Here is a 27,537-nt window from a genome sequence, read left to right as displayed (position 1 = left end):
TCTTGGGGAGTTCCCTGGTGACTGGATTAGTGGAGCAGAAACGGGGGCCCCATTCTGTTGGGGGCCAGGGCTGAGGAACGAGATCCCCGTTCCAGGTAGGGTCTGGCTGGCGGGAGAGGCCCTATTTCGAGATGGGTTGTTTTGGAGTCTGGGGCCTTTCAGTCAGGGAGAAGGGAGGGCCCTGTCTCCTGTGGGAGAGGGCTGCACCTCTCTTTAGGGTCTGGGCCAGGGTAGGAGGGAAAGAAGACTTGGGCGCTCCGCCGCAGCCCCACAGGCTGTCCTGAAAGAACTGATAGGCTCTCTCTGTCTCTTTCTTGCTGACCTCTCTGCCCTGACTTCTTTTTTAAAAGAGCCAGGGTGGGAACCCTAACTGGACTCTTCCGACCCTCAGGAAGGACCTGAGACCTGAGCCATCCTCCTCTCTACCGTGCTTGCCCCCCAGGACTGGGCAGTTGCCAGAGGCCCTGGGGGGGGGGCCAGGACTGTGCTGTGCTCCTCCCCACCGCACAGGATGGGCCCAAGTTAGTCAGCCCAGCCTCACGCAGCATCCTGCAGGCCCAGAGGGAAGCTCAGGGGCTCTGAAGGCTTGGCCCACCGCCTGACCGCCATGGAGACGAAGCTGCCCCCCGCGAGCACCCCCGGCAGCCCCTCGTCCCCAGGGCTGTCCCCGGTGCCCCCACCCGACAAGGTGGACGGCTTCTCCCGCCGTTCCCTCCGCAGGGCCCGGCCCCGGCGGTCCCACAGCTCCTCTCAATTCCGCTATCAGAGCAACCAGCAGGAACTCATCCCACTGCCCCTGCTCAAAGGTGAGCCTGGTCTTGGCTCCGGGGCTACCTGAGTCCTGGAGTGGGCAAGTGAGGTTTGGGGGTGGGGTGGTGGGAAGCAGCTGGCAGCTGCGATCAGAGGGAGTCTGGACGGCCCCTTCCAGGCCAGGGACTCCACCACCTGACCGCCACCTCCCAGCCCTCTACCCTCTCTGCTGACGCATGGCCTGACTGGCCTGTCATCCTTGGAGGTGGGGCATCTGGAGGTGGCGCCACCCTGGGGGGCAGACCAGGGCCAAGGGTGGGGCCTACAGCTTGGGTTCCAGGAGGCCACTACCAGCCCAGCTGCTGCCGGGGTCCCGGGACAGGTGCCTAGCACGCTTCCCTGCAGTCACCGTGAGGTTCCCCCAACTCTGGGCTACAGGGCCCAACTGGCTGAGGCAGAGGGCACCCGAGAGGTCCTCGGTGCTGGCTCTTCTCCCCACTTCTGGCTCTTAGAACAGAGTGCCGCCTATGAGAGGGAGGCATTGGCTGTTTGGGCACCTGTGGAAAGGCCAGGCAGCCAGGGTCTGTTCCCATGCTTTAAAGTCAGGCTATCGTGTTCTCTCAGCCTAGGTTAGGATGAAGAGATGAAGCTCCTTTACTTCACAAGAATGGAGGATGGGACAGAAGTTGTTTGCTTTCTGCAAGGAGTGGGAGATGGCGCAAAAGCATGGGGTCTGGGGGGCGGAGGAGCCAGCCTTAGGGATTAGGAGGGCCCGCCCCTGCCCAGAGCTGTGGCAGCTGGGGCCCAGGCTCAGCCCCCTCCTTCCTCCCCAGATGTGCCAGCCTCTGAGCTGCATGAGCTGCTGAGCCGGAAGCTGGCCCAGTGTGGGGTGATGTTTGACTTCTTGGACTGTGTGGCCGACCTGAAGGGGAAGGAGGTGAAGCGGGCGGCGCTCAATGAGCTGGTGGAGTGTGTGGGGAGCACTCGGGGGGTCCTCATTGAGCCTGTCTACCCAGACATCATCCGCATGGTGAGCACCTGGCACCTGGCCTCTGGGGGAGGGCTTGGTGCCCATGGGAACCCTAAGCCTGCCTGCGGAGCCCCCGTGCGGAGAATAAACCCACAGTCTTTGGCTTGGCCTCAAGGCCCACATCTTCCTCCCCCGCAACCCCTGTCCCAGCCCCACTGCTGCCCAGCACCCAGCCAGTGTAGGTAACTCAGTGCCTCCTGGGCTTGTCCCACCCTGCGCTTTTGCTTATGCTTTCCTGAGGCCTGGTGTGCCCTCCCACCACGTTCCTTATCGCCATGGCCTGGCTCAGGTGCTGCCTCTTCCATGAAGCCTCTCTCAATGCCCAAGCTAGAAATCTCCCTTTTGCTGCTTAGAATGTCCTTAGACCTTACCACTTTCCATCTCGTCTTCCCTGCTGGACTGCACCTGATAGAGGGCAGGGATGTATCTCATCCACCCCTGGGTCCCCAACCCTGGGCCCGGGTCTATCCATGAACTAGATGTTCAGGTAATGATTGCCAAAGAGTGAATTGGTTGCTTGGGTAGGTGCTGAGGCCCATTAAACTTTGGATGAGGGATGTCCTGGTTTCCACCTTCAAGGGTTCTTCCGTAGAGAACCCTGACTCTGTCCCCTCAGATCTCAGTGAATATCTTCCGGACGCTGCCGCCCAGTGAGAACCCTGAATTTGACCCTGAAGAGGATGAGCCCAACCTTGAGCCTTCATGGCCACATCTTCAGGTGTGAGGGCTGGGGAAGACAGGGGTCTGAGTTTCAGAAGAGATCCGAGGAGAGGGTGGAGGGTCTCCTTAGGCCCCGGACTGCTGGATGAGGGCCACAGGGCAGGATGAGGGGGGAGGCTGCTCCTGAACTCACCTTTCTGTCTGTTCCCCTCCTCCAGCTGGTATACGAGTTTTTCCTGCGTTTCTTGGAGAGCCCAGACTTCCAGCCCTCCGTGGCCAAGAGATATGTGGATCAAAAGTTTGTCCTGATGGTGAAGTGGGGAGCCCAGGCCGGGTGGTGTCATGGGGCAGGGGCAGGCTCTCTGAGTGGCGTGGGGATAGGATGGAAGCAACCTGGCTTGGCCTCTTTCCTAACCCCTGATCCTGTGTCCCACAGCTCCTGGAGCTATTTGATAGCGAGGACCCTCGGGAGCGTGAGTACCTCAAGACCATCTTGCACAGGGTCTATGGAAAGTTCCTGGGGCTCCGGGCCTACATCCGCAAACAGTGCAGCCATATCTTCCTCCGGTGGGTGCCTGCGGCCTACCCCGCTGGGACCTGGGGAGGGAGGGAGAGAGCTATGGGGAGAAGACAGAGCAAAAGCTTCTGGGCTGGGGGGCCCAGTTTTTTCTTGGCAGCATATTATATAATTTTTGCTTATACAAATCCTGTGAGATCAGTAGAGAAAGGGTATTTATTTCCATTTTACAGATGAGGAAATTGAGGCTGAGAGATGAAGTGGTTTGCAGGGTCTAGGTCAGTTCAGGGGGCCTAGGATCTAATGTCACACCAGGCCTTAAGGACCCAAAGAATGAGATTCTTTCTGCAAATATGTATTGAGCGCCAGTGCCCACTGAGCATCAGGGACCCACATTGCCTTGTAGTTGAGACTGGCTCTTGAGCTAGATGGTCTGTGTTTGAGTTTGGTTCAAATATTTGGGTGAACTTGGGCAAATTATTTAAGCTCTCCCCTAGTCTCCTCGTCTCTAGAATGGGAGTGATAACTATAATCAAGATGAAATGAGGCAGTGCCTTCAAAGCACTCAGTGTAGCTCCTGGGCCAAGGCCGGAACTCTGAAACATTAGCTTTTATCGTTATTAGCTAAAAAATAGGTGAGGCACGATCCCTCTCCTCCAGGAGCTCAGTGTATTAGATCCCTTGCGTATTAACTTTGCAGCAAGTTTCATTGAACTGCTGAGCCTTGATTTCTTCATCTATATAATGGATCTAATAAGGTCTACCTCCTGGGATAATTTTGAGAAGTACATAGCACAGAATAGACACTGTAAGTGTTTGTCATTCTTTTGGTTGATTGGCACGAAGAGCGGAGGACTCAGGCTAGGTGCCTGTGGACTCGATGGGGACCAGGTAATGAGGGTTAGGGTCTCGGGGAGGAAGAGACGAGTTGGAATGCTTCATAGAAGAGAGGTTTGAATACCAGAGGGGAAAGGGTGGGTGGGATGAATTGGGAGATTGGGGTTGACATATATACGCTATTGGTACTATGTATAAAATGGATAGCTAATGAGAACCTACTGTATAGCACAGGGAACTCTACTCAACGCTCTGTGGTAACCTAAATGGGACGGAGGGGATATATGTATGTGTATAGCTGATTCACTTTGCTGTACAGTAGAAACTAACACAACATTGTAAAGCAACCATACTCTAATAAAAATTAAAAAAAAAAAAAAAAGAAGAAGAAGAAAGGTTTGAGCTGGGACCCAGAGTGGCACTGGTGGCTGGGCTGAGAAGGGTAATAAAGAGGTGGGTGTGGATCTCAGTGGGGCCTCGTTTGGGGTTTGGGGAAGGGAGCACAGCCTCTGGGTGGGGAGAGAGTTGGATTGATGTGCAGGCTGGGGGTGGGCAGGCAGGGTGACAGAGAGGAGGGCTGGGCCTGCTCCAACTGCCTTGAGCCCTTCTGCATCCTTCTCTTCCTCTCAAAGGTTCATCTATGAACTCGAGCACTTCAATGGCGTGGCTGAGCTGCTGGAGATCTTAGGAAGGTGACTCTCTCTGGGCATCAGCTGGAGCCTCAGGATTCTGGGAGGAGGGACTGAGGCCCAGTCATGCCAACCCTCCTCATCTCTTCTGCCCCCTCCTCAGCATCATCAACGGCTTTGCGCTGCCCCTGAAGACCGAGCACAAGCAGTTTCTGGTTCGAGTCCTGATTCCCCTGCACTCTGTCAAGTCGCTGTCTGTCTTTCACGCCCAGGTAAGGCCCAGGCCTGGTCCTGCCACAGCAGAGAGGTCCTGACAGAGTCAGGGCAGCCACCCGGGCCTGCAGAGCCAGCCTGACACTCTGATTTCAGCCACACTAAAAGCGTGAACTCACGGGATCCTCTCTCACCTTTTTCTTGACTAATTCTGTTCCGTCTACCGTAGAGAATCCCCATGACCTTGTAAGGCCGATCTCAGACATTGGCCTCTGAAGACTTCCCAGCCCCCTCCCGCTCGACCTGCCTGTGCAGGCTTGAGCTCTCCTCCTTCTGTATTCCCATAGATCATGATACAGATTCCGGTTAAGGAACCTTTTGTAAAATTTGTAAGGACTAGTTTGCTGAATGTTTCCCCTGTGAGGTCATTATTGTGTCCCTGCACACCAAGCATGGTGCCTGGTGTATCCTAGGTGGTCAGTAAATGATTGGTGACTAAGAGAATAGACATAGGAAATGAGCCAATGTCTAGCGTCCTGTCCTGGTCCCCTCCTGACCCCTGTCCTCTTTCTCTGTGCCTCCTCCTCCCCCACCACGCCCCGCTGCAGCTGGCATACTGTGTGGTACAGTTCCTGGAGAAGGATGCCACTTTGACAGAGCATGTGAGTACCCCTGGGGGGGAGGGCAAGCCCCCACCCCTGCAGGTCTGACTCTTTTCTGCCTCAACTCCCACAGGTGATCCGGGGGCTGCTCAAATACTGGCCAAAAACCTGTACCCAGAAGGAGGTATGAAGAAGGGCTTCGATGTCCACCACTAGGAGGTTGGGAGGGCTCAGCTTCCAGAGGGCAGGCAGGTGTGTGTCAGGGGAGGTGGGAACTGCTGCTCCGTGTGTCCCTACCCCCACCCCAGGTGATGTTTCTGGGGGAGATGGAAGAGATTCTGGATGTCATTGAGCCCTCCCAGTTCGTGAAGATCCAGGAGCCCCTCTTCAAGCAGGTGGCTCGTTGTGTGTCCAGCCCCCATTTCCAGGTATGGGGCTGGAATGGGTGGGGGTGAGAGCCAGGGTATGGACTGGTAAGGTTGGCAAGTTGACCTAACACAGCTTCCTCTGCCCTCAGTTTCTCCTCTGGACCTTCCTGGGTCTAATAATGGGGAGATGCTGGACTTAGGGTCAGGAGACCTGGGGTCAAGCCTCAGATCCACCTCCCACTGGCTGAGGAGCCTTGAGCAAATCACTTCACCACTCTGAGTCAGATTAGGCTTCCTTATCTGTAGAATGGGCCAACAGGTGGTGATGAGAGCCGAAGAGATGGTAGCATAAACACATTTCGTAAACTGAAATGGATGTTTAGCAAACGTCCATGAATGGGATGGATGGTTGTCCGCTTCCTTAGTGGCCTTAGATTTCATTAGCCCCACTTCAGAGCCCAGCAAGGCCTCTCCACACCATCCAGGCTGGCTGTAACCAGTGTTCTCCTACACGTGTGTGCAGACTTTCATTTTTATGAGCCATACCTGGTGGTTGTCAGTTTTTCCTCACAGTGACTCTGGCACTTCAGTTTACTGAATACCTCATTTGATTCTTACAACAGCCGTATGGAGGTAGCTATTATTAGCCCCACTTTACAGATTTGAAAACAGAGGCTGAGGGGTTAAATACCCTGTCCAAAGTCACGTGGCCAGTGTGAGTGGAGCCAGGCTTCTCCTCTGAGCGTTGGACTCCTAATCCAGTGTTCTTTTCACCTCACCATGCTCTTCCTCCCGTGGGTCAGATGAGCCCTGAAGACGGGGTGTGTGGAGGGCAGGGCGCCCTGGGTTTTGGGTTGGGGATGGATACCAGGCCTTGCGTGTGCAGGGAAGCCACTGCCAGGCGCCTACTCTGCCATCTCGCTGCCTCAGGTTGCAGAGCGGGCTCTGTATTTCTGGAACAATGAGTATATCCTGAGCCTCATTGAGGACAACTGCCATACCGTGCTGCCTGCTGTGTTTGGGACCCTCTACCAAGTCTCCAAGGAGCACTGGAATCAGTGAGTGCCCAGGCCTTGACCTAACCCACAGAACCTGGGGCAGGGCCAGCCAGTCCAGAACTGGGGTTACTGCTAGCTGGAGAGGATCAGGGAAGGCATCCGAAGATGGAGAGGGGTGGTGAAAGGGGCAGGCAGAGGGCGGTGCTTGTGGTGTTCAGGGCTGCATGCTGTATTTGGGACACAGGGACAGGCAGAATGCCAGAGAGGGAGGTGGGACCCAACTGAAATTGCTCTCATCTCTCACCCCCTCCCTTGACCCTGCCAAGAACCATTGTGTCTCTGATCTACAATGTGCTCAAGACCTTCATGGAGATGAATGGGAAGCTGTTTGACGAGCTCACAGCCTCCTACAAGCTGGAAAAGCAGCAGTGAGTGCTGGGAGGCTGGACGTGGAGGGAGAGGGGAGAAAAGCAGAAAAGAGCCAGTTCCTAATGGTTGGAGGGAACCGAAGAGGACAACCCACATCCCACCTGATCAGATGTTTAAAGTCTTTCCCTATGTTTTTGCCAAGTGCTGGGGCATCCAAGCCCAGTTATCCCCTGCATCCTCCAATTATCCTCCCAAGTACTTCTTCCAGGTATGGAGCATCCTATACTTCAGCTGGGGCCTCTCAGGGCCAGGCTGATCCATTTACTCCATGACCACAGGCTGGGACCAGTCTCTCCTTAGTGCCTTCTCCCCTAAGTGGAGTCTCTTTGCAGGTGGGGTGGTGGTGAGGGAGGCTGAATTGCAGGTGGGGCCCCAGGTAAGGGAACTGCCCCACCCTCTCTCCCCAGGGAACAGCAGAAGGCCCAGGAACGTCAGGAGCTGTGGCAGGGCCTGGAGGAGCTACGGCTACGCCGGTTACAGGGGACCCAGGGGGCCAAAGAGGCCCCGCTCCAGCGGCTTACACCCCAGGTGGCCACCGGTGGAGGTCAGAGCTAAAGATCCCCAGAAGGGGAGGAGCTAAACCCAGAGCTGTCAGTCCCTCCATCCTCCCTCCTGCCCAGGGGTCCAGAGAGATACACACCTACTCCTGGCCTTGCCAGAGGGGGCTCGGAGGGCTTCCTGCCTGGCCCAGCCTGGGCAGTTTCCACTGGGGGGAGAGGAGGAGAGATGGGGGTCCGGGCAACAGAACTCTCAGGCCGTCCTGGCAGGACTTGACCAGGGCAAGCTTGACCAGGAAGCTGCCATCAGGGATCTGCCTCTGCCCCACAAAGCTGGGCTACAGACTGCAGGCGGGTTCCCACCCCCTGCTCCCAGCCTAGGGCAAGGGGACTCGGCCCCTCACCTGCCCCACCTTGTGCCAGCGGGAGGTCCTTCCTCACCCCACCATGGGATCCATGGTCTATTTATTCTCCCCCAGCTCACCTGCAACACAGACATTATCCTGGGCCTGGGGCACCCTCCTTCCTTCCCTCCCCTCCCTTGCCCTGTACATCCTTGTCCCCTTTTTATTTATTGGGCAGGGGGAGGGGTGAGGGCACAGGCAGAAGATTCCCTGTGTCCTGGGGCAAGGGTGGGTGGTCACAGTAACCATGGTCTGTTCCCCTTTCCCTGGCTGGGGGTAGATTTAATAAAGAGAGAAACTCACGATCTGCTTGCTTTATTTAGGACAGAGGGAGATGAAATGATGAAGGACTGGTTAGGAAGCCAGGCAGAGGTGGGGAAGAGGCAGAAACGCCCCTCTTCTCACAGGGTTGGAGCTGTTGTCCTTGCTGAGGTTCGGGATATGTAGGATATACTCCAACATGAAACCCTCTGACCAAGGGGAGGGTGGCGGGGGGAGAAGGATGGGCTAGTAGCGCGAGAGGCGACACATGTCACACTGGCAGGCCCTGGCCGTGAAGATCTCCAGCTCCTCCCTCCGGTCCCCCCCACAATGCAGCTGCACCTTCACCTGTGGGAGAGGTGGGTGTCTGTTCCAGTCCCCTTCCTCAGGCCATCTTAGATCCCCATCTCCTCTGTCTCCCCTACCCGCAGCGAGCACCACCGAGCTGGGCCCCTCACCTTCCTCAGGCTGCTGACGGTGCAGCACTGAGAGACGGAGGTGATGTTATGTCGATAGCCACTGGCCACCAGCACCGAGTACCGGGAAGGGAAGGCGCTGGACTCGCAGTGGCCCACACAGGCCTGTGCCACATGGGAGCCCTGGCAGGTGCCTTGCCGGTCACTTCGCACCGTCACATTGAAGGCTAGAAGAAGACAGAAGAGCGGTAGATGGGGCCTTGGAGAAGGCTCGCCCAGCTCCTGTTGCCCGAGCCTCACTGGGTCCCTCGAGGTGCTGCCTGCCCCTCCGCCCAGTCCGCCAGCTCCCTGCTCCCAGGGTTACTTACAGTGCAGGTAGCAGCCTGGGATGGCTGCCTGTTGACCCTGGTCTCCAGTGACCACCAGGACCAGCAGGCAGAGGAGCAGGGTCTGGGGGGACGCCATGGGCATCTGAAACACGGAGGTAGACAGATGTCTCTAGATGGGTGTGCAGGCGGGAGGGGAGTTCTCTCAACACTGCGAGCCTCCAGGTGAATGAGGCAGGGCGGGGCTGTCTTCCCTGGCGCCTGCCTTTGGGTGCGTGTGCGCGTGGATGTGCGTGTGCCTGTCTCTCTGGACGCGTGTGAGTGTGCACAGCTGTCCCAGTGTGACTTGCGCGTCAGCCCACTGCCGTGATTCTCCGCCCGAACTTCCTCCACCATCTGGACCACAAACCTCTGCGTCCCTCCATCTGCCCTGTCTGTCTGCCCGCAGGACCCTGATCTGCAGTCCCCAGCCCCTCCCGGGGCTCCTCCTGCCTCAGGGAGCTCACCACTTCCAAGGCCCAGGAGCTGAGTGGCTTGTTGAGTGGCTCCTCTGGCCTCCCGCTGGTCTCCAGGCGGTGCTGGCTCTCCGGGTTTTTATTTGCCATCATTCTGGAGCCACGCCTTCTTGGAGATCGGCTTTCAGGCCTGCCTTCTCTGCCTGAAGCCTCACAGCAAAACCACCTGGGAGATCTTGCTGTTCTCTGACGTGTGGTCCTCTAGGGCGGTTTCTGCTTCCCCTATGTCCAAAAGCTGCTGGTGGCCCAGGGCTGGGAAGCGAGGTGTAGAGAAAAGCCCAGGAGCTGGTGGAGTAGGCAGCGTGTGTGCAGTTGGAGAGGGAGGGCTCTCACTGGGCTGAGTTGTGGCCACCTGGGTTCTCTTCTTTGCTATGTGACCTCGGGCAGGACACTTCTGTTTAGGGCCTTGCCAGCCCATCCTTAAAACTATTAAACTCAGCCCTGCCTGTCTCTTTTACCCACTGCAAAGGAAAGGGTGGAGAGGAGATTCTTATGGACAACGGAAATGCTATCAGTGGGGGGTCTCCTGAGAGATGCTTGGTGGCAGAGCCAGGGGGAGTCAGGGGGCTGGTTCTAAGTCCGTTTCAGAGCTTCACTTTCACTGTCAAGTGGATGACTTCTCATTCTGAGGGTCAGCTACAGAGTGGGGCTTCCCCTAGTTTCTGGACTAACAGGGACCTGACTCCTGGAAGTGCCTGAAGCTATCAACCCCAGCAAATCGATCATTTAGTCCAGCCCTGGCTCTGGTTTTACAGGTGAGGCAACTGAGGCTCAAGAGAAGGAAAGTTACTAAAGGTCACACAGCTAGTTCATGTCAGGGCTGTTTTGGAACCCAGATCTCCTGCTATTCACGCCTGGTGCTAAATTACACTTGGGGCAAGAATGTGGCAAGTTAGAAAAAGACCCCTGGTCAGCAGGAGCCACAGGGGCCGGGGCAGGGTAGCGATCAGAAGGAAGCCTGTGGTGGTTCTGTCCCCACACACCCCAGGGCTACTGGCTCAATGACCTGCTCTGAGAGGCAGAGCCAGCCACAGACTGCCAGAGCTGGAAGGCACTGAGAGCTCATCAGATCCTACCCTTTCATTTTCCAGATGAGAAAAATAAGAACCAGAAAGGAAAGTGACTTTGCCAAGCCTTCATTATAAGCTCGTAAGTCAGAATGGCGCTCAGATCTCCAGATTCTGGAGCTGTGCCTTTGAACAGCTTTGGAAAGTGGGCTGTGTTTGGGACAGCAGGGCAAAGGCTGTAAACACAACTTGTCCCTAGTCCTCCAGTCCTCACACGGCGACTTCCCCTTTGGCCCTCCTCCCCTCAGGTCCCAGGCCCTTCAGCAGCCCACCTCTTCTCTCCTCCCCAGCCAAGGGAAAGGCGTCAGAACAAGGGGTCTCTGAGGGACTTTAGCAGTCCAGCCCCAGCGTTCCCAGCCACCGAGAGTAACTTCCAGCACCTGACAGACAATCAGCTCTGTTTAAAGACTAGGATTGACAAAGGCTTGTTACCTTACAAGGTGGCCCATTCTAATACTGGACATCTCTACAGTCACAAAATGATTCCTTTGGCCCTAACCTACACTGACTTCCAGTTGATCCAATAAACTAATCTGCATTACTGTCAAAAGCCAAAGGGGCAGCTAGGTGAGAAGCATTTACCTACTAAGAGACTGCACTTTGGGGCCAAACTGGGTGAACCGAGGAGACATGATTTCTTGAGGGTCAGCAGGGCTCAGGACATTGAGTCTTGCAAATCCCCATTCTCTAACCTGGCCAGGGGAGTTTAAGGTTTGAAGTCAGGTACAGACCCCACCTACCCAAACTGTTCTGTCAACAACAACCAGGGAGACCCAGGGGAGGTTTCAGGCATTGTTTCCCTGTATCTTGAGGAAAGAGTTTGCTCTCTCGTGCTCTCTCTCTCTACTCCACTAAAATTCAGTCAATAACTCTTCATAAATAATTTATTTTCATTAGAAATCTAAGTGCTGCAGATGGAAGACCTAACTGGCTCATAGGGCAGTAAAATTCTCAGACTAGAGCATTTTAGAAAGTTACATTCTTAGTGTTTTAAATTGGGGAAGGACAATCCATTGTAAAGGACAAACCCACAAGAGGACTCAGGGAGTTTGGGGCTCTCATTCCCCAAGACTGGAATGTCATAAGCAGGGAGTGGAGCGGGAAGAGTCGCTGCAAGAGAAACGCTCTTCCCACCGCTGCATTTAGGAGGCTCACTGGCTGCTCCTTCTGAAGAAATACCGAAACGGGAAGAGAGAGCTGCAGGAAGAAGAGCAGAGCAGGTTGAGACTTGAGAGGTCCACTTCCCTTCTCCCAGGTCCCATTAGGGCTCCATTATTAGCTAGGGCATTTTTGCTCTGAGACCACTGAATGGAAATTCAAGTCTGAAACAGCGTTTGAAAAGGTACCCAAGTTAGAGTATACTCGGGAGCTGGAAATAAAGAAGAACAATTGCAATGGTATGGCTGAGCTCTAGATAGAGAAAGCGATTTGCTAACTGTACTCTGCAAAAAGGACTCTGAAGACAGCCTAGATTCAGAGGGGAGAATGGAAACATTTTGGTAACGAAATCATCTGAATAACCCAAGCACGATCAGAATAGTTTCTGTCCAAGCAGCATTTGTGGAATCAGGTCCAATGCTGGACACATCGGGGTGGGGTAGATTGTGTAAAAATGAACAAGACACAGTCTCTGTTAAATTCAGTTAGGGCCCTAATGCTCACTTCATTTCCATCATTTATCCCGTACAAAATAGAGATTATGCAGGTCACCTTTCTTTTGTATTCTAATTTCCCTGAGAGACTCAGTGGGGCAGGCTCTGGAGCTAGACTGCCCTGGGTCTCAGTTCGATGGCAGGAGAGGTCTATCCTACCTTAGAAACCCAAAGAAGCCACTGGTTCCCAGCTCCGTGCGTCCTTCAGGAGGAGGTGGATCGTTTTGCTGCAATGGTGGGATAATCTTCCCTGCTCGGCCGTCTCCCCACTTAGAATCTGCAAGGAAAACGCTCAGGCAGGGAGAAGGTGTCAGTCCTCAGGCTACTTTTATGTGAGCAGAAGGCAGGACACAGAGCCTGAGCCCAGGGCAGCCTCAAACCAGGATTATTCAAAGCCAGGTGAATTGCTTGTTCTGACCTTCCCAATTTCATCTCAGCTCAGTAAGGTGCTATTCTGACCTTGGAGTATTTTCAAAGACCCTGAGATTTTTCTAAAAAATAAATTTATTTATTTAATTTATTTTTGGCTGCGTTGGGTCTTCATTGCTGCGTGGGCTTTTCTCCAGTTGCGGTGTGCAGGCTTCTCTTGTTGTGGAGCACGGGCTCTAGGTGCGTGGGCTTCAGTAGTTGTGGCTCGCGGGCTCTAGAGCACAGGCTCAGTAGTTGTGGCACACGGGCTTAGGTGCTCCGTGGCAGGTGGGATCTTCCTGGACCAGGGCTTGAACCCGTGTCCCCTGCATTGGCAGGCGGATCCTTAACCGCTGCGCCACCAGGGAAGCCCTGCCCCTGAGATTTTTACACTGCTCAAATCCTAGACACCTACCATGGCTGGTGTGTCTGCACATGGAATGACAACTTACTGAAGAACTCACTTGCTCACAGGACTGCATCTGTGATAACTGTATCCATATCGAATCCTCATGCTGAGTGAAAGATCAGCAAGTTGAAAGGGCAATACCTCAACATGCATTCCCAGCCCTTGCCAAGCATCCACCTGCACCTTCAATATTAACACTAGTGCGCCAAAGGGAAGAGGAGGAGAGACAGCTTCCCAGAGATTGTTCTCCAGGATGGAAGAGTGAAACATATCCCTCCCAACTTTTCTGTAAAACTTATCACACAATATGGAAATGTTCTGAAACTGGGAGCATCAGTTTCGCTATCAGAAGCACAAGAAGGACATACGTTGGCTCCTTCACTCCTTCTGGGAACTGCGGGGGCTTTTATGACTCAAGCGCCTGCCCGCAGACTGGAGGATAGCCAACAAGCACCTCCACGGGAGTGAGGTACATCACCCACTGAGCGTGTCCAGACTCAGAGCTCTGTGCTGCTCTGCTCACCAGATGACTGAAGAGGACAGAATGATTATTAGAGGAGGATACACAGGAATTTCCCAGAACCTACCCTGGTCCTGAACATCAGTGATATCAAGTGCTGGGGTCTCCTGCCATTCCTGCTGGGTTTTTCTTTCTCTGTTCTGATAAAAAGACCAAGAAAAGTCTTAAACATTACTCCTTTACAGCTTGGTGGTCTGAATGCTATTTGGTAAGGTGATATCACATCAGTGCTGGGGCCTGCCTTCTGACTGCCCAGACAGGTTCTATTTTTCCTTCTATAGGGCTGTCCTTTTCTCATATCAGCTTCCCAAACACTGTCTCTCTAAAATCATAGTATTTAAGAGCCAAGAACAAACCTAGCTGGGTATACCTTATCATTCCATGTTTCTGAGTGCCAACTATTACCAAGGACAGAATATTGAGGTTTCAGAAATCAGGAGGACCTTTACTTTACCTTGGAGAAAAGTATCATCTATGTGGTAAAACTGACGTATAAACTAAATATTATAAGTCAGTGTGATAAGACTACTCCATCAGTCTATATAGAGTGCCGTGGTTACTGAGGAGGACATGAACAGAGTGGGTAGTGGTTAGTCAAGGAAGACTTCACAGGGAAAGTGTTATTTAAATGGGGCCTTGGTGGATGGCATCAAGGGGTCAGAGAGAGCAGGGCATTCCAGAAAGGGACATGATGTACAAGGGCACACTGCCATTAACATGTAAATATGATCAACATGGCTAGAGCCAGGGCAGCAGAAACGTGACTGGCGTAAGCAATCTTATTATTTCTGTCTACTGCTCTATAGACCTTCCTTTGTACTTTGAAGGGGACATCCTACAACCTGGTTCCAAGCCTATAATATTCTAGGAGATACCCTGGTAGCCAGAAACATGGTTGATATATTTCCTTTGAGAATCTCTGCCCGCTGGCCACTTCCCTCACCCAGGCACAACCTGAGGGCTTGACTGCCCAGCAGGGCTGGGGAGTTCCTTGAGCCATTTTGCTGGTGAAGAATTCTCTCTCTCTCTTTTTGCTTTTGCCACGCCACGCGGCATGCGGGATCTTAGTTCCCCAACAAGGGATTGAACCCATGCCCGCTGAAGTGGAAGCACAGGTTCTCAACCACTAGACGGCCAGGGAAGTCCCGCTGGTGAAGAATTCTATAGCAAGGGTGTATCTAGGAGGCAGAGGCACAGCAATCCCAGGAAAGTTAGGACAGATCCCCCATCCTAAGCATAAGCTGACATTTCTGTTAAGCTATTCCACAAACCCCTCAAATCCCAGACCCCATAGGCAGCCACCTAAATCATACCTCCTATAGAAGTGAAAGGTAACTCTGGGGAGGAAGGAGACTATCTATTATCTCTTCCAGACAGGGCGGAGATGAAATTTAGAGGGCCCAGATCTGATTTCTAGCTTGAGGGAATGATTCTCACAAACTTACTATGGTGAGGTATGGAAACTATGGTTTGGGGTTTAAATACCGCTGCATTGGCCCTAATGGAAGCATCATCTACTAAGGTTGGTAGTGGGGACCAGAAGGGCGAAGGCCCTGGGCAGAGGTATAGCCTCTACCTCTGAACCAGGGCAAGTTTCCCTCATAAGGCAGCCTTTGTGCTCTCCTGAAATCTTGATCGAGGTTTCCTCAGGCAAATGTTGTTAAGAGAGGAAAACCATTATAGCCTGAATTAAGACTGAGGGTACCATCTAGGACATCCAACAACACATAATACCCTGAAAACCTGATGCAAGGTTGTCCGCTGTATGTTCAGGGTCAGATCTGCTTAGAAGTGCAGTTCAAGCAGAGGCTTGAAGAAAAAGCTACGTGCATGGCAGTCTGTTTCACTTCTGGTCCATTCATCTGCTCTCTCCCATTTTTTATCTTTTTAAAGTCTGGATATCTAGATCTGGGAGCTAAAGTAACAAAGGGAATGAGTCTGTCCTTCCGTCCCATTCTCCTCAAAACACCTCTTATGAAACAGAGGCCTTATTCAGGTATATGTTGTATTCTTCTAAGCTTTCCCTGCACAGGCTCCCTATGTGTACAGATGAGCACAATCCACACTGACTGTGTTTCTACACCTTAACTTCCCCCAAAGGGAAGAGAAGATATTAGGCATTGGACCATAGGAGTAAATTCAATTCTTCCAGCTCAAGTGACTTACACTAAGAGTCCCTGTGATCACTTTAATTTAGGAGAAGTCTGCTCTCTGGGAACAGGGTCTACAATGGAGACTGCTTGGGCTGTGAGTCAAAATCAATAAACATGCTCCTTTTTTTTTTTTTCTCAGAGTTTTTTCTAAACCCAGTATCAGGTTGAAAAGGTAATTATGTTGAGTAAGAAACTGTGGGTTCTTAAGGGAGATGATGCGTCAAACTAAGAATAGGATGGTACAAAGGGTAGAGAGTGAGGGAAATGTTCCTTTAATAGTAATTATCTTGGTTGTATAAAGTGTCTTTGTTCTCTAGAGCTTCATGTACTCTTCTTGTACTTTCTAATTTCTTCTTCTTCCCTCTCTAAAGGATGAGGGTATAGAAGAGGGAAACCATCTGCTTTAAATCACTCCATGGGCCAGCTGGCCATGGGCACAACAGGGCTCTGTACCCTGCCCCCGCCCACAGAGGCAGAGGTCTTCATCTTTAAGGGTTCACTCTACTCCAACTAAATGCTAAGCTCCTGGAAAAAAACTAGGTTTTATATGTTTGGGTGCATCCCAGCACCTAACACAATGCCTTGCTAACAGGAGACAGAATTGTTTAGAAATGAAAATCACTTCACTTTTCTACTTTAAAATGTTTTAGGGAATTCCTGTGATCTTGAAGGTGGCTTTAAAGCCTTTTAGGATCCACCCCATGCTGACCTCTCCAGTGACAATTCTCAGCACCGTACTCTAAGCGCCAGGTACACTGGCTTCCAGTCACCAAAAGCACTGCACTCTTTCCTCTTAGCCTTAGTTCTCTGAGCTACTCTGAGCTACGCTGGGAACTCTCTTTCACACCACTTGGTCTGAATGAGGTTCTCCTTTGTGGTCCCTTTGTACCCTGTGCTTCCTTTATTCCTGTACGTAGCACATTTATCAGTAATGTCTACCCAGCTTTACACTTTTGGTGTTTTTCGGGGAGACTGTGTGTGATAGCTTTAGTACTTGGCACATAGGAGCCACTCAATAAATGTTTGTGGAATGAATGCATATGTAAACGTTTGTTCGATAACTGATCATGTTATAGATCCTGGGAAGGTGAGGGAGGTGAGTTGGGAATGTTTGGATACCTAAGGTCAGAGCTGCTTTGGAGCGATGGCAGAGAAGTAAGAAAAGTCACAAATAACAGCTATTTCAAGAAAAAGGGCACTATTTTAGAGACTACTATGGAAAAGGAGTCCTGAAATGGAGGAGTAGCAGATGTATGAATATCTAAATGGAGAGCAGACCTCACAAAATGAAATGAAATATTATTAGGGCCGGACCATCACTGCTCTAAATGAAGTTTTCTCTTACCAGTATCCTGTGCTGATATATACCTATTTTATCTGTAAAAACTAGATGTTCCCATACAGATGAACTGGTTTGCTGGGCAGAAATAGAGACACAGATGTAGAGAACAAATGTATGGACACCAAGGGGGGAAAGTGGTGGTGGGGGGTTGGTGGGATGAACTGGGAGATTGGGATTGGCATATATACACTAATATGTATAAAACAGATAACTAATAAGAACCTGCTGTATAAAAAATAAATAAAATAAAATTGAAAATTTCAAAAAAAAAAACAAAATAAAAAAACTAGATGCACCCAGACTCAGAGTCTAGTGCAGATGAGAGCAAAAAGTTTTCTAAAAAAAATTCTAAACTGGATCCTACCTCAATTCAACAGATCTATTTTCTTTTTCAACTGCAGAGTATAAGAAAGCAGCTTTTTAAGCTAAGAGAAGACCTTTTAGCAAAAGCATTCATCACTGTGTGTATTATGCAGCTACATTTAGGACAGGCTGTGGTGAGGGTGGAATGGCTGAAAGTTGTTCTGCAGATGGTGAAAGGTGAGAACGAGTCCAGCGAATTCAGCCTGTACTAAGGATCAAGATGCGCTGGTAACAGGAATCCTGACTTGTAATTGAGCAGAAATAGCTACGAGTCTCGAAGTCTCCATTTTGGTGCTTACCCTCCTGGTTTCCATAGGGGCCTTCTTTTTGCTGAGCCCTTGGCTGGAAGTCCTCTTCTTGGGCCTGAGGTGGGAGAAAAAAGCCCAGGAAGTGTTACTGGCAGCAGCAACATCACCACATTCAAGCAAATGTGGCCCAAATGAATATTTCAGCAGGTTGGCTATTTTTATGCCACTCCTGGCCTGCAGAATAAATAGTGTGGCCAAACCCTCTTTGGGTGCTGCTTTAATTCACAGTAGAATCACAGTTTGAGACATTTTGGGATCCAGGGGTTGAGAAAGGGAAAATGTGATTGACAGCAGGTATCAGATTTTGAAATACTTGGTTGTGCATCAAAACACAGAGAAAGGGAAGATGTGAGGCCTCATCTCCATGGATAATTCAGTCAAATGGAACTGACCAAAGCTTCATACCTCCAAGTATCCTCACATCCCACCTGGCTGGGAAAGGAATTTCCTAACTCTTCACCGATGTGTGCATTTGAAGGGTGTAGGGGTCAGCTCCTTCATGGTCTACCCTCACTGCTCCTGTATGTCTTGGGGCCCACACAGTACCAGGAAAAGAACAGCTGCTTTCTGTGAACCTGGGCTGAAAGCACTTTGGGCTGGGAGCAAACCACACCTTGGATTATTCCAGCATCTCTCTCTGGGTGCTAACATGAACAACTGAATTGTCTTACTGACTCATTCTGTCCCTGACAGAGAATCAAAAGAAGAAAATAAGCCTCTACAACAGCAACTTCAACATGTTAAGGGTTGTGCTCAACACTCCCCCTAATTCGCAGCACCTCACCCAGTCATTGATGCATATCCTGTTGCAGACATTTATGTTGCAGCCTGTACTACCTCTTAAGGTAGAGTTCCAAAAGCTTACTGCTAACTGGGTAAAATAAGATTATATTTTATTCACTCTCACTCTTTTGAGAAACCCTCTAAAGAGGGTTTCTCTATGTTCTTGGATAATATTTTGGGACTTCATATCTTGTGCCTTCTGTGTTTTCCTATAGTACGACCATAGTAAGTACTCACTGAATATTTGTTGGATTCAATTGTACAGATATGTTTACATTTCCTCTCAGTCTTCATCTTTTTTTTTCTGGCCATGCCATGAGGCTTGTGGGATCTTAGTTCCCCAACCAGGGATCGAACCCATGCCCCCTGCAGTGGAAGTGCAGTCTTAATCACTGGACTGCTAGGAAATTCCCTCAGTCTTCATCTTGATGAACAAAAGAATTCCATTTTGCTGAGGAAGGGACCGTGTTCTAATTACACTGCAAACATCAACTTGCTTCCTTCTCTTAGTCCACCCACTAGAATAGGCAGGTATGAATGAAGCCCTGAGACAGAGAGTGACACGCCCAAGGACAAGATCAACCAGCAGCAACAGCTGGCAAAGCCTAACTAGGATGCGGGATTTAGCCCCTCTGTCAAAACCACTGACCTGTCCAGCCCTGGCCTGGCTGGGGAGCTGGGCGCTTCTGCGTGTTTTCGTTTCCTCATCATGGCTCCTGCTGCTTTCCTCTCTGCCGGGACCTATAGAGAGGAACCACATTTCCTGTGACTCTTCCTTTTCCAGAGTTGCTCACATGAGGGCACAGTGAAGAGAACTCCCCATCTTTAAATTGCCAAAGGCAACTTTTAGCACCAGCTTTGCAAGTAAGGATAGACATAGTCTCAGAAATCTAGCCAAGGGGAAAAAGAATGTCTCACGTATACAATTCTGACTGGACTTGGGCAACAACCAAGGGGCATAAAAGACGAGACAAGAGCAGGACTTTTGGGACAACAGAAGGCAATAAGGCCATTTTCATTTCTTACAGAAAAGGCAAACTTACCAACCCAAGAGGACTGCTGTTTATTGGTTTTCCTGCAACAGAAAATTTGAATGTCATAATGGATCAAGACTTTCTGACTATCATTGACATTTTAGAACTTTGGTGCGTACCCTTTTCCCTACCGCCCGGTACCACTTTTCCTACAAATACTGTGTCCTCAAACTTTCTTCCTCCCTTATTTTAGAACTACTGCCATCTACAAGCTAAAAATAGTTTGATTCGTACTATATTCTAACTATATGTCACTTAAAAGGGGATGATCCCTATTATGAAAGAGAAAAAGTGGAACTTTCAGCAGCAGTGACAAATGAATTGAGGAGATCTTTTGAGGTAAGGCCTTTGTACCTTTTTTCAAATCAAAGTGGCAGGTGTCTCCTTATCTCTCTATTTGTAAAAATAGCGGTGGCCCCCAGAGATTAAAAATTGGGAGATATCTTTAAGATACTACTAAGGTGAAAGTCATTAAATACTCTAAAATGGAGGAATTATTTATATAATAAGTATCTTTCATTGAGTGATTATTCTAAGTCACACTGTACTTTCCATCTTCCAGTATTTATACATTTAATCTTTTTAACAACTCAGTGAGATAGGTACTATTATTATTTTTCACTATTTCACAAAGGTGGCATAGAATGAGTAATTTATCTAAGGTCACAGAGCTATTAAGTGGCAAAGCCACCAAGATTTGAAGCAGGCAGTCTAGTTTGGACACATGCTCCTGACTTCTGCACTGTCAGTGCTGGCGCCCAATCTGGCTGACTGTTTCACCATATTCAGCTTGCACCGCTAACCCATGGATGTTCAACCTTCCCTTTTTTCTTCACCACCACCTACACTTCTATCATTCTACTTACCAGTTGACAGGTTTTCATGAAACCATTTCATCTCCACGTACAGAGTGAAAACAAATGGATAAGGGACCAAGACAATCTCTCCTTGTTTGAATTTCAGGTGGGACACTCTCTCCCATTTGCTTTTATCTGGGAAATGTGCTCAGGAGTAAGGAAAGAAGCCAGTACGAATCCCTGAGTACTATTTTAGGGAAAAGACTCCCTCTGGTTTCCCTGACCTACCCTCCAAACTGCCTATGGGTTTGCTGCTTCCATTTGAATATACAGTGTGAATTGTAGTTCATTTCCACCCAGTAAAGAAAGGATACAGGGAAATACAATGAAGTGTTCTGTAGCAAACGGCTGCAGATTATCCAGGTTTCCCAAGACCACACGAATAGAATCCTGAAATAAAAAAATTTGAAATGACTTTAATCTAATCTCAGCCAATCTATCAATTTATCCTTATCACTGCTCTTCACATACTCTATACGCTTTTAAAGTTGAACTACTCGCTGTTCCCTGAATATGCCTTCTGCTTCTCTATTCCTATGCTCTTGCCTGAAATACCCTTTCAACCCATCAGTATATGACCAAATTCGACCTATCCTTTTATGATACAGTTCAAAAGCCACCTCCTCCAGAAAGTTTTCCCTGATTTCCCGAGTTTTATTAACTATTAGTCTCAAATTTCACAGTAGTTAGCCTTGGGCTTTTACTATATTCCATGTACTTTTTTTTTTTTTTTTCTATCATGCCCCATGGCTTGCAGGACCTTAGTTCCCTGATTAGGGAGTGAACCCTGGCCCCGGCAGTGAAAGGGCTGAGTCCTAGCCACTGGACTGCCAGGGAATTCCCTCCATGTACATATTTTTATTTTCCTTACTGAGAAATCTTCTTGAAGTAGAATATACACCTGATTTATCTTAGCATCCCTTCTATGGTGTCTACCATTAGTGGATGAAGCATAACAGGTCCTCAACAAACATATACTGGATTAGTGAATAATACTGGTATTTATTTACATATACTTATTTTGCTTTTGCTTAAGTCAAATCTTTTCTTCTACTCTCTTTAAATCTGAATTGATTAGTCTCTAATTAACCTATGCTTATTAGTATACACTAGTTAAACAATTGGTATCATGAAAAGACTACTAAATTTCTATGGGAAAAAAAATCTGAATTTCAGTCTCAGTTTGTTTTTTTTTTTTGTGCGGTACGCGGGCCTCTCACTGTTGTGGCCTCTCCCGTTGCGGAGCACAGGCTCTGGACGCGCAGGCTCAGCGGCCACGGCTCACGGGCCCAGCTGCTCCGCAGCATGTGGGATCCTCCCGGACCAGGGCACGAACATGTGTCCCCTGCATCGGCAGGCGGACTCTCAACCACTGCGCCCCCAGGGAAGTCCTCAGTCTCAGTTTTGTCATTTCATCTCTCTAAGCCTCATTTTCCTCATATTTGGGCTCACAGAAAACGGAAACGGTGTCATGTTCATCTTTGTATGATCTCTATTAGCACAGTATCTAGCTTATGATTTTAATAGCTAGTATTTATTGAGTAATCATTATGGCAAATATTTTTGTTTTTATACACATTAATGAATTTAACAGTCATAAAACCCTATAAGATAAACACTTCTATTATCCCCATTTTACCCATGAGGAAACTAAGACAAAGAGGTAAAATGACTCATGGAAGGCTACACAGGTAGTAATGATGGAGTTAAGATATGAACCCAGGCAGTGGGGCTCCAGAGCTTACACTCCTAACCATTAGACTAAACTGCCTATCAATAGATGTTTTCGAAATGAGTGAAAAAGGATGATAACATCTGCCTCAGAACTAATGAGAGCAAGAAAAAGAACATATAAAAAGCATTTCAAAAACTTTAAATATGATTATAAATGGATATAAGTGCTCTCTAGCTACTCTTAGTTGAACTACTGTGTGGCAGGCATTGCATACATCTATTTCTAATCCTCACCACAACTTTGAAAACTGATATTATTTATCAATATCACTGACAGGTAAGGAAACAGACTCAGAGAAGGCAGACAGATTTCCCAGAGTCACACTGTGAAGGCAGAACTAGAGTCCAAATCCAGGTTTCACTGGCCCTAAAGTCTAAGCTCTCTCCACTCTACTATGCTGCCTTGAGCTTTTCTCTGCCCATATTAAGTGAAGCAAAATGAAGTAAATTCTGCTCTACTCATAATTAAAATAAGCAGAAAACTGTCATGGTCCTATATTAAAATAATTGTTATTTATACTGATGCCTCTGAAGTCCTCAAAGATCCTAATGTATCTTAAAACACACAGCTGAAGAGCCACAGGTACCTTTAAGACTTTGGTTTCACAGAGTTTTCACATTCAAATTCCTTGAAATGTGGCAACATATGTCTTCATAAATCACAACAGTCATAGATCACTCAGTTGTGAAGTTAGAAGAGAATACGCTAGTTTAAAACTCTCATTTTATGAATGAGGCGATTAAGACCCAGAGAGATAAATGATTTGCCAAGGCTCACACAGCTAATTAGTGGTTCAGCCAGGACTGGAATCCAGGGCTATCCCCCAGAACTCTAATTTCTTTTCCAATGCTTTCACCAATCTGCGAATTTGCCCACCTTCTCTGTCTTCTTGTGGGAGAATCTAAAGCTAGAGGAGCTGGGTAGCAAAGGAATGAAAATGAAGTGGGAATAAAGCAATTGCAAATGTCTCCAATTAAAATGAAGACACAGCAGCCTTGTCTGTGTATTTACAGTTGAGTTTCCTGAACGTCAAGTACCGGGCAGTGCTTGGGATGGTGAGGTTTCCCAGAGCCCTGGAAGGCTGCAGTCCTCCGGAAGCTTTCCCTGTGCCAGCTGCCACAAAAGAGAGCTCCCCATGGCTGGAAACTCCAATGGAAACAAAGTAACTCTTAGCCTCAAAGGTGCTGACATTTCAACTAGGAGAATTGAGAAAGAGTATAGGCTTTAATTCCCCTGAGAAAACAGTAAAGTTTCTTTGCAGAGGAAATGTGGCAGGGAGAAGCCAAGTAATCAAGTGGACGTTGTGACTCAGTTTGCAGGAAATAGCTAAAATCTGAATATGGACTCATCCTCAGTTCAAAGAATAACATTCCCAGAAGTTGTCTGCTTCTTTCCCTACCTCTAGCTCCTGGACGATGACTTCCTTGTTTTCTACCTCTTCCCCTCTAGAAGGTAAACAGACAAGAGATAAGTAAGCCAAGAAGGAAAGCTCTGGAGACAACAGACTCTAGTAGAGCAAAAATGAAACTTCCATTGAGCTAAGGAAACATAACTAAATAACAATTGTGTGTGCTGACCCAGTGCTCAAGGGAAGAAGTGATCACCTAGGTGGTGTGGTCTGAGAATTGGTACAAGGCTGTACCAAAATATCTTCTCCATTAACCCGCCAAGACCTGAAATTTCCACTGTGAAAGTTAATAATTTGTTAGACCCGTTGTACAAGTGCAGTCTGTGGACCTCTAGGGGTCTTCAAGACCCTTTCAAGGAGTCTCCAAGGGCAAAACTAGTTTCATAATAATATTAAGATGTTATTTGCCTTTTTCACTATGTTAACATTTATAATCTGTAGTGCACAATCAATGGTGGGCAAAACTGCTGGTGCCTTGGCACAAATCTAGCCAGTTGCACTGAACTGTACTAGCAGTTGTAGTCATCTTTACCACCACACAGAAAAAAAATCCAGTTTCATTTAATATCCTAGAGGAAGCAGTGAAAAATTAATAACTTTATAAATCTCAACCCTTGAATGCATGTCTTTGTAATATTAGGTGATAAAACAGGAAGTAGCAGAAAGCATTTCTGCCGCGTACCAGAAGATGATGGCTGTCTTGAGAAAAAGCACCTGTACAACGGTTTAAGTTGCAAACTGAACCACTTGCTTTTTCATAGTTTACTTGAATGATCAGCTGACAGATAAACTATGATTTTTATTCAGACTTGGGAATGTGACAGACATTTTCTCAAAAATGAACAGTGAGCTTATCAATTTAAGGAAAACAACTGACAGTATTTGTTGTCAAGGATAAATTTTGGGATTTCAAGCAAAATTTTGAATTTTGGAAAACTTCTATCCACCACTGTGGGGTTGACAGCTTCCAAATACTTAGACATTTTTCTGACAAGTTTGGTAGTGATATTAGCAAATATGATTTTTTGATATTATATAATGAAATGTGTTGACATTTGAACAATCTGCATAAGCCAGTGAACCAATATTTTCCAAATGACCAACGAAACACTTCAGGTTACAAAATCAAGTGGCCTCGCTGCGCAGCTTGTGGGATCTTAGTTCCCTGACCAGGGATTAGACCCGGCCCTGGCAGGAAAGTGCTGAGTCCTATCCACTCAGGGAATTCCCACAGATACATTTCTATTTAGGTCTCCTTTAATTTCACTCAGAAATACATATTTTTTTTGTAGTTTTCAGTGTGCAAGTCTTGCACCTCATTGGTTAAATTTATTGCTAAGTATTTTTTCTTTTTGATATTGTTGTAAACAAAATTGTTTTCGTAATTTTCTTTGCAGAGTGTTCATTGCTAGTATATATAAGTCAACTGATGTTGATTTAGTATCCTGTAACTTTGCTGAATTCATTGATAAGGTCTAACAACTTTCTGTTAGTTTGTGTGGATTCTTTAGGTTTTTCCACATATAAGATCATGTCGGGAATTCCCTGGCGGTCCAGTGGTTAGGACTCTGCTTTCACTGCTGAGGGCGTGGGTTCAATCTCTAGTCAGGGAACTAAGATCCCGCAAAGCCACGTAGCACAGCCAAAAAAGAAAAAAAAAAAAATTTTTCCAAAAAAAAAAAAAAAAAAAAAAAAAAAAAAAAAGACCATGCCATCTGCAAACAGAGAAGTTTCACTTCTTCCTTTCCAATTTGTATGCATTTTATTTCTTTTTCTTGACTAATTGCTCTGGGTAGAACTCCAGTACTATGTTGAGTAGAAGTGATGAAAGTGAGCACCCTTACCTTGTTCCCGATCTTAAGGGAAAAGTTTAAGTTTTTCACCACTGAGCACGATGTTAGCTGTGGGTTTTTCATATATGGCCTTTATGTTGGGGAAGTTCCCGTCTATTCCTAGTTTGAGTATTTTTATCACGAAAGGGTGCTGGATTTGGTCGAATGCCTTTTCTGCGTCAATTGAGATGATCATGTGTTTTTTTTTCTCTTTTTTTCTAATAATGTGGTGTATTATGTTGATTGATTTTTGTATGTTGAACTATCCTTGCATTCCTGGGGTAAGTTCTGGGAATATAAACAATGTCAATCTTCTCATTAATTTTTCAAAAATATAGTTATTTTAATAAAATGTTATATTATTTTTAAATTAATAAGTAATGATTTTAGTTTTTCTGTTTCAATTTTATATGATGAATATTGACAGGTATAACCCTCTTAATCAAAAACTCTTTGGGATCCTCAATTTTAAGAGTGCAAAGGGGTCCTGAGATAAAAAAATTTGAGAACCACCGCCCCAAAGGTATGCCATTGCTAATTTTAAAACTTATATGAATAATAAATATATAGAACACAAAATACCTGGGAAAGAGTCCTACAAGGTGCTGCTTCAGCCAGTCTCCTGGACTGGGTGAAGGCAGAGAAGGAATGACCTGTGGGAAGGTATTAACCTGTGTTTGCAAAGACTACCCTCCTGGTTTTAAAATTACCTGATGTTGTTGCCATATCTAATTTTGAATTTATACACATTAGATCCTGCATGAAAAAACCTCGTCTCCGGAAATGGGTAGGTGAAAGGTTTTAAACTCATTGCTTCCAAACAATAACCTAAAGAAAATAGAAATATTAGAAAATTATTAAAAAGCTAAATATGGTTCCTTATGTACAGGAAAGAGAGTCTGCCTAATCTGTAGCATCTCTTCATCAGTATAATGTCCAATTCTCAGTGACACTGCCTATGTCCCAGGCTCAGTTCTGATATTAATTACCTGGACCATTTCCCCACCTGCACGGGGAGGATACATGATATTCTGGGACAATCTCTATACTTGAAGTCAAAAGACCTGAGTTGAAGTTGTGCTGTTTACCTTATGACCTTGTGCAAATTACTTCTCTTCCATGAGACTAATGATACTAACATCTGATGAGTAACAAGGTTTTTGTTAGGATTAAATCTATCTCCCAAATATCTCTTGAATCTGTTCTTGTCCCTTGCCCCCACTTTTCCTGGAACCTATGTCAAGGTGAAGAGGGCTCAAATCAAATAATGAAACAGGATGCACCAATAAGAGGCACAATTGGGAACACCTCTGCTATTAATTTTAGATGAAGTTTAGGAATTAGCACACCTCCCTGCTACAGCCAATGCAGTAAATAAGGATGTACACTAATGTTTTCCAGTGTTGCCAAGGAATGCCTTATCTTCCCTACCTCTCAACTACTCTTCTTCCTCACCACTTATGAGAGTGCCCTGTGCCATAAGAGTGCCCACTCTTCTCCTAGCACTTACTAGTTTTACTTTTCCTATTCCAGAATCTCTGCTCACTTAAAGTCCTCTCTGCTGGAAACTCAGGAGAGGAAGAAATGGAAAAAGAAGTACAGCATGTCTCTTCTACTCCAAGAGAGCATTTGATATGCACTCAGAAGTAAGAATCAAGCACACTGTGATTTTCTAAGTCACTAGGACTTTTCTAAGCCTCTTTTTATTTGTATAGATAATAAACCCTGTACTTTCTGTCTCTTCATATGGAAGTTTAAATAATAAACAATGAGAGTAAAATGTCCAGAGTTCCTAGGATCAAATCTACCTATATACAATGCAAGGTATTGATTTCAGAGGCAGCTGAGATGGGGTAGATAGAACAGGCATAAAGTAAGAATAATTTGTGCTTTAATTTCAGCTCCATTGTCCCTACCTAGTTTCTCTGGGCCTTGGTTTTCTTGTTGATATTTATACAATAATAACAACTTATTTATACAACAACAACAACAACTTTTTGTAATACCCTATTCTAAGTGCCTTATAAATATATCTCACTTAATCCTCACAAAAAGCCTATGAAATAAGTAGTCTAAATTTGATAGATTAGGAAATTGAGGCACCGAGAGATCAAGTTTCTCATGGCTATGAATGTTGGAATTGGGATTCAAACTGAGGCAGTGTAAATCCAGACTCGATGGTCTTAAATCACTTTTCCTGGGGTTATTAGGAAG

General features: G+C 47.6%; 3 protein-coding genes across 4 annotated transcripts; 1 reads left to right on the top strand and 2 right to left on the bottom strand.

Moving 5' to 3' along the window:
* Nucleotides 1-7: 7 nt before the first annotated feature.
* Nucleotides 8-8,239, top strand: PPP2R5B (protein phosphatase 2 regulatory subunit B'beta). The gene is made up of 13 exons (XM_024749170.1): nt 8-806; nt 1,584-1,780; nt 2,397-2,498; nt 2,659-2,751; nt 2,877-3,007; nt 4,427-4,486; nt 4,587-4,695; nt 5,245-5,298; nt 5,372-5,422; nt 5,547-5,666; nt 6,537-6,664; nt 6,931-7,032; nt 7,441-8,239. The coding sequence occupies exons 1-13, from the start codon at nt 608-610 to the stop codon at nt 7,586-7,588; spliced, it is 1,494 nt and encodes a 497-aa protein (XP_024604938.1). The 5' UTR covers nt 8-607; the 3' UTR covers nt 7,589-8,239.
* A 56-nt stretch (nt 8,240-8,295) lies between these two features.
* Nucleotides 8,296-9,545, bottom strand: GPHA2 (glycoprotein hormone subunit alpha 2). Its single transcript, XM_024749534.1, has 4 exons — nt 9,444-9,545; nt 8,980-9,082; nt 8,654-8,838; nt 8,296-8,543 (listed from the first exon to the last, which is right to left on the bottom strand). The coding sequence occupies exons 1-4, from the start codon at nt 9,543-9,545 to the stop codon at nt 8,442-8,444; spliced, it is 492 nt and encodes a 163-aa protein (XP_024605302.1). The 3' UTR covers nt 8,296-8,441.
* Nucleotides 9,546-12,331: 2,786 nt separating this feature from the next.
* Nucleotides 12,332-26,153, bottom strand: MAJIN (membrane anchored junction protein). Of its 2 annotated transcripts, XM_024749528.1 has the most exons (8): nt 26,034-26,134; nt 23,483-23,528; nt 20,663-20,738; nt 20,358-20,483; nt 19,501-19,532; nt 19,107-19,198; nt 13,576-13,648; nt 12,332-12,448 (listed from the first exon to the last, which is right to left on the bottom strand). In XM_024749528.1, exons 1-8 carry the CDS (start codon nt 26,132-26,134, stop codon nt 12,332-12,334), a joined length of 663 nt encoding a protein of 220 aa, XP_024605296.1. The 2 variants fall into 2 exon arrangements, 1 of the variants encoding a protein (XP_024605296.1); XR_003003710.1 differs by lacking the exons at nt 12,332-12,448; nt 13,576-13,648; nt 20,358-20,483 and adding an exon at nt 17,512-17,729 and having other exon boundaries at nt 20,577-20,738; nt 26,034-26,153.
* Nucleotides 26,154-27,537: the final 1,384 nt, after the last annotated feature.

The sequence above is a fragment of the Neophocaena asiaeorientalis genome, unplaced genomic scaffold (genome assembly GCF_003031525.2).
Source record: "Neophocaena asiaeorientalis asiaeorientalis breed wild unplaced genomic scaffold, Neophocaena_asiaeorientalis_V1.1 scaffold43, whole genome shotgun sequence".
Lineage (NCBI taxonomy): Eukaryota > Metazoa > Chordata > Mammalia > Artiodactyla > Phocoenidae > Neophocaena > Neophocaena asiaeorientalis.
The sequence above is the reverse complement of the archived record's forward strand: the minus strand, read 5'-3'. Positions and strand labels throughout refer to the sequence as shown.